General features: G+C 38.7%; 1 protein-coding gene across 1 annotated transcript; it reads right to left on the bottom strand.

The window, feature by feature from the left end:
- Positions 1-2,164: 2,164 nt before the first annotated feature.
- On the bottom strand, positions 2,165-5,697 carry LOC141909709 (uncharacterized). Its single transcript, XM_074800292.1, has 8 exons — positions 5,487-5,697; positions 5,215-5,259; positions 5,052-5,096; positions 4,729-4,881; positions 3,613-3,663; positions 3,447-3,524; positions 3,309-3,358; positions 2,165-2,814 (listed from the first exon to the last, which is right to left on the bottom strand). Exons 1-8 carry the CDS (start codon positions 5,617-5,619, stop codon positions 2,617-2,619), a joined length of 753 nt encoding a protein of 250 aa, XP_074656393.1. The 5' UTR covers positions 5,620-5,697; the 3' UTR covers positions 2,165-2,616.
- Positions 5,698-9,999: the final 4,302 nt, after the last annotated feature.

The raw sequence follows: 9,999 nt of genomic DNA, 5'->3' as shown, positions 1-9,999 counted from the left end.
CATAGCCCGCATCGTATCTAGTAGCTCGACGCCCAAACACGATTTTATTGCTTTACTAAACATATAAATTACTTATGGTGGGTTCTAGTTAGTGGTAACTGGTCAGTACTGGTCAAGCATTGGTCAGTTAAACAATTTTTAATTTAATGTCCACATCATATCTAGTTATTTGACACCAAACAACTTAATTGTTTGCAAAACAGATAATTTACTAGGGCCTATATAGCCAGTACTTGTCAAAACGTTTCCAAAAATTTTAAATCTATCTGTTGGGCAATTTGTGGTCAGCCTTGGTTCGTTAGTTCTTATTTTGCGGGCATTTTATCTCGAACACCGAAAGACTGGATTACTTATTAATTCAACAGATCATTAATTAATGGAAATGAAGATCAGTGTTAACTAATAGTCCTTAGTCTGAATAAAATGTATGTGGTATTATATGGGTGCTATGGTGCTGTACACCGAACTGTAACTTTTTATTTTCACTACTACCGCGTAATTGACTATGATGTTTTCAAGTGGTCTTAAGTACCGCTAATAGCCAAAGTCGTTGATTTATGTGAAATTTACATACAGCGCCACCCGTTGATAGTAAAACTAACCCGAGCAATACGGGTGTTAAATAGATACGCTAGCAAACCGGCATTCTCATAATGCTTCAGAAATAAGCCTCGCCACTGAAAAATTCCTTCCGACGGCTCTGATGCTCATCGTTAGCGGTTTTTTCTATACACTAACGTAAGTCAACTCTGGCAATCGACGTGCTCTCTAGTTATACTCCATAACCCTTGCTTGCCAGAGTCGACTTGCGTTAGTGTATGAAAATCCCGCTAACAAGGAGTATAGCGGCAGCACCGTACGGTGAAATAAATGTATGTAGAAAGTCACCAAATTTGGAGGGGTCAAGATGCAAACTCCTCTTCCATGAGACTGGGTTTTCCGTAAGATATCCATGACGTCATCAAAACGACAAAAAAAATAAAACGCTAACGACTGTTTAATGGTTATATTCAAATTATCTTCTCAAATTAATTCATTCCTTTTTAGTTCATACAATCAATGAAAATACATATGTAACCCGCGGGTTAGATGATGAAAATATTGATCCAGTTTCATAGTGCTGAGATTTATCATAACATTTAAGATTTAACCGCGAAAAGTGGAACTGGATCCAGCTGCCGCAGGGCCGTCGGAACAGGGGCGGCAGGGTCGGCCAAAGCCGCCCCACTCTTTTGCTTTAAGTTTTTTCAAAGCACGCTGTACCGCGTAGCAGCTCGTCGTTCTCTGTACTAGGTGGTTGGCTCACGACTTCTCATGTTTCTATGAATGAGACCATGAAATGGCCCCAAAACGCATCTCCGGGGATTGAATTATCAAAATCTTTCTAGGGGAGGGCCCCAGACCCCCCTTCAGAAATAAGCCTTGCCACTGAAAAATTCCTACCGACGGCTCTGTGCCGGTTGCATAGTCATGGTTAGACTTTCAACCAGTCTAAGACCAGTTCTACAGCCAATCTGACATAAACTTAAAATCAGTCTTAAGATAAAATCTTAGACCCAAGACCATAGTTCTATAGCCAATCTAACAACTTAAGACCAGTCTCAGACCAACTTGGTCCTATGGCCAATCTAACAACTAAAGACCAGTCTAAGCTCATTTTGGTTCTATAGCTAATCTAACAACTTAAGACCAGTCTAAGCTCATTTTGGTTCTATAACCAATCTAACAACTTAAGACCCGTCTAAGACCAACTTAGTTCTATAGCCAATCTAACAACTTAAGACCAGTCTAAGCTCATTTTGGTTCTATAACCAATCTAACTACATAAGACCAGTCTAAGACCAACTTAGTTCTATAGCCAATCTAACAACTTTAAGACCTTTCTAAGCTCATTTTGGTTCTATAGCCGACCTAACAACTTAAGACCAGTCTAAGACCAACTTAGTTCTATAGCCAATCTAACAACTTAAGACCAGTCTTACGATTCAAGACCACTTTTGGACTCAAGTTATGACTACGCAACTGGCCCGGGGGAGGGGGGCGGAGGCTGTAGCAGCTTGTTAAGATGGATAAAGATAACCGGTGGATAAATAGCATACATAGTAACAATAAACTTTTAATTGTCACTATCAAAAGTCAACTATCCACTGGTTAACTATAACAACCAACTTAGAGGCAACTGACTCCTGCACAGTCATAAACAAACATTAGAAACGTATTACAAACACACCAATATTAGACAGATAAATACTTATTTACAATTCATTTATTATCTAAAGAATATGATGTCTTGATTTTTATAAAATTCTACTTGGATAAATTATTATTATTAGGCCTATTATCATCATTATTATTATTACTTTATTTCCTGCAAAAATTATGACATAGTATAATCCTATACATCAGTTTTCTAAGACAGAATATGATTATATGATCATCATAAAAATCTTACAATATATCAGTGGGAAAACATACAGTGGGACAGCTGACCGAAAAATAAAAAATAGTTACAGATAATAGATAGAAAAAACAAATAACACAAAAAAGAAATGAGAAAAGAAAATTAAAAATAATAGGAATTGATTGTCGCGATTGGCAGATTATAATTCACTGGTTTCAGTGGTTGTTTAGTTCTGTTAAAGGTATCGCAGGTCGACTGAAGTCTAATTCACCGTACAATCCGACATCTTCCTCGGCGCCTAGGATCACTCGTGGAGCAGTACGCCCCCTAGAGGTGCTCGGTTGAAGCCTCGCGGGGTCCGGTCGGGACATGTTGTCTAGTCGTGCATAGATCGTCCCATCTTCACCGATATCCTGAAGAAAAAAAAGATGTTTAATTATCTCGCAATTTATGCGGGTATCAACAGCCTGATAGTCGGGACCCCTCACCTCCCTCAGTGTGGACCCCTCACCCCTCAGTGTGGACTCCTCAGTCGAAACCCTGCACCCCCTCAGCCAAAAACTTGCATTCCCTTCAGATTGTTGAAGTGTTGGCTCCATGCTATAGATTGAGGGAGTGTGGGTGGCTCCACGCTATAGATCAAGGGGGTGTGGGTGGTTCCACGCTATAGATCGAGGGGGTGTGGGTGGTTCCACGCTATAGATTGAGGGGGTGTGGGTGGTTCCATGCTATAGATCGAGTGGGTGTGGGTGGTTCCACGCTATAGATCGAGGGGGTGTAGGTTGTTCCACGCTATAGATTGAGGGGGTGTGGGTGGCTCCACGCTATAGATTGGGGGGGGGGGTGGCTCGACGCTATAGATTGAGGGGGTGTAGGTGGATCTAGATCGGGAGGGTTCGATACAAACCTCAATATCAACACTTCCAGCCGTGAAATCATCGTCTTCAACATTCTCAACTAGAAATAAAAAACACATTTCAGAAATAGAATCGGTTTAAAAAATTCGAAACGGATTCTGGTTGGACGCGAAGACCTGCGCGCGCACCTTCTTCAATGAACCCGACACCAGCAGCAGATGGAGCAGCTGGAGTAGATGGAGGAACAGTTCGTCTGTCGATCCGAGCTACAAAACACAGAGAAATATCGCGTTATCACGGAGAATTCCTACAGAGTCAGTTACGTCATTTCAAACATGTTAAAACACGAGTTACCACTAGCGCCAACAGAACATTCATAAACGACATCCGGTTCAGAAACCACACCTGAAAAAAGAAATAGACGAATATTTAACAGTTCAGTGAAATCATCGCAACATTACAACCCGTCGTCTCTCTATTTTGAGTCTCAATTTGTATTTCTATTTCAATTTACTAAGTGTAAGTTGTCATTTGGATCAGTCGTCACATTACTGAAGTCATCTCTATTTTTTTACTCCTAATTCTTAGTTCTGATTCAATTCACTCTAAGAGTTTCACCGTATTTCTCATCAACAGTAAACTCTTTCAGGTCAAGGACTCGATGAGTTTTAGGAATAGTTTGTTTCGGAATAATGGAAGGACTAGTACCGGTACTAGTACTGAACTGTTCACTGCACTAGCCAAATCTACGGATTAGAACCTACAGTTTATAGTTAATTTACGGTTCATATGGTTGCCAGTTATTAAGAGTAAGACAAGAAAATAAGATAAAAACCCACTATTTACAGATTAAAAGAATTTTAGAACAAGAATTTATTTATTCAATCTAAAATATATAGAATACACGGCGTTTCAATCTCACCCTAGAGATCATCGTCGGGTGTCTGAGATCGAAACGTCGTGTATTCTATATATTTTAGATTGAATAAATAAATTCTTGTTCTAAAATTCTTTTAATCTGTAAATAGTGGGATTTTATCATATTATCCGTTCACCACGTTTGAGTGTGGTTATCGTTCTATTACAAGAAGTTTTGAGGACCAAATGATAGAATGATATCGGGTATTGTAATCAGGTCATCAGACCTGACTGGTCACCACTCGACTGTGATGATTGCTTAGGGCTAATTCCACACGTCTATGTTTTGCCTAGAACATAAATATTTGGTGATAGTCTTCGAGTCTGACAAATTCATATTTCCAATTCAATATACTAAGTATAAGTCATCATTTGTATGAATCATCAGCATCATTATCGGGTTCCTGACTAGTATAGACAATCTCTAGATATAAGAATAATCTATGCATGGAATATTCAATTGGTTCTGATGCTGCTAAAACTGTATATACAGCAATATTACGACATTGAGTGACGAGTTCTCAAACCCCCTGTAAAATATAAACAACGAACCAGTAGTATTTCTGTTATACATGTTTCTGCGGTGTACATACAACACGACCGTTACTACGATAACGATTGCAATCACAATTGAGAAACCGATTGCACTGCCAACTGTTGCCCAGAAACCAGCCACCGTGTCCGCAGGACCAGCATTTTTAGAATCTGCAATTATATAAAACTCAACTGTATGTCAACAGTTTCAAATTCATTATTTTCGTGGCATTTTTGTTTCAAAAAAGTTTAAAGAGTAAAATGCTTTAATCAGGGTATTTATTTCGCATGAAATGAATGTACACTTTCTAAAACTTTGGTGATCAATAGAAATAACTCACTTGACGTTGAGGTGGTTTCTGTGACTTGTGTCACTGTTGATGGTCCTACAAATATAAATATATATGTTTGTTCAATTTTCAAATGGTACCTAACCCAACCTGCAAGGGGCTCATGTAACCAATTGATTGTACACTTTTTAAACCTTCTGTAAAAATAACTCACTTGACGTTGAGGTGGTTTCTGTAACTTGTGTCACTGCTGATGGTCCTACAAATATATATTATCGATTTTGAATATGGTTCGACTCGCGGCGCCGCCGTGTTTTAACTGAAGTTCAAGCTACAGGACTTAGATTCAACTCCACACAATCAAACAAACTAACAACTTACGCAACCATTTTCGGGCTTAAGAAGTCACAACTGTGCAGGTTTACAGGTTGTGCTACTCAGCAAAATCTACAGTGTTTAACTTGAGGTACTCATTGTGGTACTCACCAAATTCTACAGTTTTTAACTCAATAACAGCCACTTGATTCGATCCAATGTATGTGCTGGTGGTTGAGTCTGACATCGTTTTTGTTGTGTTAGCGACAAATTGTTGATTCGGGAAAATCTTACTGGAGAACATTGTGAACTACAACGAGAAAATCAGAGGTAGATTGTAAAAACCTGAGAGAGGTGTGAGGGGTGAGGAGGTGAGAGAGTTAGTGAGGAGGTGAGGGAGTGAGAAATGAGAGGGTGTGAGGAGGGTAGAGTAGAAGGGGAGATTGTGAGGGGTGAGGAGGACAATGAGAGGGAGAGGGGGAAGGAGGGCAAGGGGAACCTGTATTGATTATTTCAATCAATTCACCTGTAAAATGTAAATCACTGATGATCCTCGATTCCAGATAGCGACGCGAGTAGGATGACCTACATCACGAGTAGGATGACCTACATAATGAGCAGGTTGACCTACATTACGAGCAGTTTAGGACTTATTGACAACTTACTTGTTTTAGCAACCACCATTTTTCTCTATCTCCTGATTCGAGTTTTATTTTTACAGTTTTAGGTTTTCCAATATTTCTCGTGAAGATGATCACATCTTCTCGTTCTCTGTGTTCCCCGAATTGTGAACCTAGATATGTAAACTGTGATTCACCTCGGTCACCGATAATCTGAATATTAACTCTTCCACTGGTATAGTATAACCTGGAACTACTCCGCTTGATTCCACTAAAAACAGCGATCTGCCATTTAACTAGAAATAACAGGAAAAAATATGACTTTTCACACTTGACCGCAATCTGTGAGGAGGAACCCTTTTATGACCTTTGAGGATAATTCAAACACGGATTGGACCGGATAATCATCATTATCATCAGCTTTCAGCGTGGAGCCTTAGTAGACTTTACACCTTGCCCGCTGGGGCGTTAAGTTGCTCATAACTCAGGTTTTAAAAGGAAAGGTTTGTTAGCCTAGGCTTACCGCAACAGTCTAATTATAAGTTCAGTTAATAGGGTATTCTGAGTGCAATAATACGTTTTAACGAACCTGGTTTATGAATTTCTGATTGATTAATACAAGTCTGTCTCTTTGTGTATGTGTGGCTCTTACTGCAGTTATACATGTACACAACATTGTCACCATCTATCACACCTACTAGCGCCACCTGTTGAATTTAAATATATGAATATATGAGTTAATATCAAATTCACACCGGCCTCTCTCTCCCCTCACTCTCCATATTTCTATAACCTGGATGACGCGCCAGTTTGTTTTCCGTGCAGTTTTCAACATGAGTTTTCTCGGTGGTTGTGGATTTGTGATGTTCACTGGTAACAACAGTTTATGAGTCTTGTTTGAACCGGCCTCGAACTCGGTTCCCAGGTGGAAGTACGTGACGTCACTACCTGTCTCACCGAAACCTATCCGGACTGTTTGTGTTATAATACTTGTACGCCCTGTAAACACTATCACCTGCCAAACTGAACCTGAAAGAAATAACAACAGATTTATGTGGTATCCATGGATCTCATCAGTTTCAGAATTTCGTTCAAATATTTCATTTTTTTACCATATTTATCGTTAAGCTATCTTTACCTTTCCCTGGTACAAACCGCCAGTACAGTTTGAACCCGACATAGTTTGTAGCGGCGTCTGATGTAAATTGTATTGCTTTATTTCCAGTGTATAATCGTTTACCAGGAGCAGTCCAGCCGCAATACTCATCACTCCCTGATGAAGAAATAAATCTGATAAAACTTTATGAATCATAAATATTATTCACGTTGTGAAGAGTGTTTAGATTTTTACCGATTTCACTTTTTATCGTCAACTCGTCACAGCAAACACCTTTACTTGTGGCCTCTATACGAAAATTCTTGTCAAATGATATTTCAACCAGCTGCAAAAATATATATACAAACTTAGAATTAAATTATCATTCATTATCTATTTCAGGAACTGTTTATTTTGATCAGTTATAACTTAAACCCGGAATAATCGGTTAAACCAAATCCCGGGATAAGGTTAGACCTAATCTTAGCCCCATTGAGTTTCTACTAGTGCAAATATTTCTCACTCCTGAGACCTGCTCGTGCAGAAATCGCGACAATATCATTTTTTTTTTTCTAGGATCAACATTTCACAAATACACAATGTAGATATTTACCTTGTTTTTTGGAGTCTCAATCCTCCAGCTACAATTGAGGCTGTTATAATACTTGTCCGGATATTTAGGACTGGTAATGTAACCTGATGTACCATCCTGTACTCTAGGTGTCTCACTACAAGTCGAATCAACTACAAATAAATATTGAATTGAATTGTTTTATATGTGATTTACTGATTCCATGATAAACTTCTCATTATGAGCTACCTTTTAATATCCTCCAAATCAGTTTAAACCCTTTATAGTTTTTATTGCCGTCTGATCTAAACTGTATATACACATTACCAGAATAGTATCGTGTAGAGGGCGCTGTACTGCCACAATATTTAATTCCACGTACTGTAATACAATAATCATAATGATTCTAATATATCTTTATTCATCTCCACTTTTACTAAATAGTTATTATAAAAATACTGATAAAAGATGAAAGTCAAAAGTAAATACACAAATATAATTCAGAGTTCAGTTTCACTGATAAGATTTAAAACCATTCTAAAGAGTGAAGACTATTTTTGGACTCATGCGAAATTAAATCATGATTCGTTTCTTAAAAAGAAAATAATGAAGAACGTAAATCGATTCTTACCCGCTATATAGTCATAGCAATACCCGTCATCTGGACTCTCCAGGTTGAATGTTTCAAACAATATTTTAACTTTCTGAAATAAAAATAATTTGTCATCCGAGCTGCTATACGTACGCTGTATGTGAAAACTAGGATCAAACGATATTTCTACTCTCTGAAATAGAAATGATTTAAGATTCGTCGTTATTGAAATGTGTTCGCACCATTCTAATTGGTTGTAATCATTAAGGGTTAGCCCTATTGATAATGATGAAATGTGTTCGCACCATTCTAACTGGTAGTAATCATTAATAGTTAGCCCTATTGATAATGAGTGATGTAATGTGATGTAATGTAATAGTTAAACAGTTCCGCACCCGATTGTCAGGTTCAAAGAGAAATAAATATAAGTTCCGTTCCAAACTCGTACAAAATGTGCTGACAAAAATATTCTCTCTAAAGCCCGGCGCAAACCTGTGCGATCGATCGTATGATTGCTTCATCGCATGGTTTTATCGCGTCGTCGTAAAGGTATGCCGTGGCATCCGGAGCCGATTACATCGCATCATCGCAACAAATCAAACATGTTCGATATTTTCGCATTCGATTTTTCCGTACGATAAAAATCGTAAAGGTCTGCGGGCTACGCTGCCGATTTTCCGAACGAAAATTTTTAGTAGCCAATCAGAATTAAGGATGAAGCAGTCACGTGATGCTCAAAATGGCGGCGCAGTCACGTGTTTGAATCCAACTCGAGGCCTTCATAAAAATCGCTAAGGTATGCGGGGATGATGCGATTTTCATTGTTTCATCGCATGCGATGATATGATGATCGCAAAGGTGTGCGCACCCGGTTTAACAGTGAATATTTCTCACTCCTTATATTCACAATTTCCTGTGTTTTATATTTACCTTGTTTACAGGTGGAACAATCTTCCATAAACACCGCAGGTTCTCACTATAATTGTCCGGATATCCAGGACTCGTGATGTAACCTGATCTACCGGTCTGTAATCTGTATGACCGACTGCAAGTTGAATCTGTGTTCGCGTCTGCTAATATAGAAAACATATCAATGAATGTACAGAAACCGGTCTGTAATCTATATGACCACCCGTTACTGCAACTTGAGTCAGTTTTAACATCTGCCAATATAGAAAAAATATCAATGAACTTATACAGAAACTGCTGCTGCCTCATATCATGGCGCGGAAATACTGTCAAAATTAAAGCGGCAAATTAATTTTATTCAAAATTCTATCTCATTTCACAACACATTTTATAGACATACGGCGCTGACTATTGGGGTTAAGGTTAGGTTGAGGGCTGGTAAAAGATTCCGACTGTATTTGACTGTGCCGCGGTGGTCTAGTAGTAAGTAACTGTGCCAGTGCTCGCAGGCCTCAGTTTCAATACTGTTCTCTTTTCTCTCCGCTTGATTTTCTCTACACATTTTTAAAGTCGTGCACCTCAGTACGCATGCGCGGTGTAAATGAGCCAATCAGAGCGAGGTATCGGCAAAATAGTGTTTACTAGAATAATTATGCTACGTCGGTGAATTATCGCTCGCCCCCAAAAACTGACGCGTTCTGAATAAAGATGGCCGACTAGTGGCCATTATTCTTCGCAGAAATCAGCACTTTTTATACATTCTAAAAATTTTCAAGGGAAATTTTAAAGTTGCTTTGATCTTAATTAATCTTTCTTACATTTGTATCTCCCAAGTGCCTATCAGCTCAGAAATAGGTCGGTCGGCTGTGTGTGACTGTTTTGTTCCCAAAAAGGTC

Source organism: Tubulanus polymorphus, chromosome 8 (assembly GCF_964204645.1).
Source record: "Tubulanus polymorphus chromosome 8, tnTubPoly1.2, whole genome shotgun sequence".
Taxonomy (NCBI): domain Eukaryota; kingdom Metazoa; phylum Nemertea; class Palaeonemertea; order Tubulaniformes; family Tubulanidae; genus Tubulanus; species Tubulanus polymorphus.
This window is presented reverse-complemented; position numbering and strand designations above follow the sequence as displayed.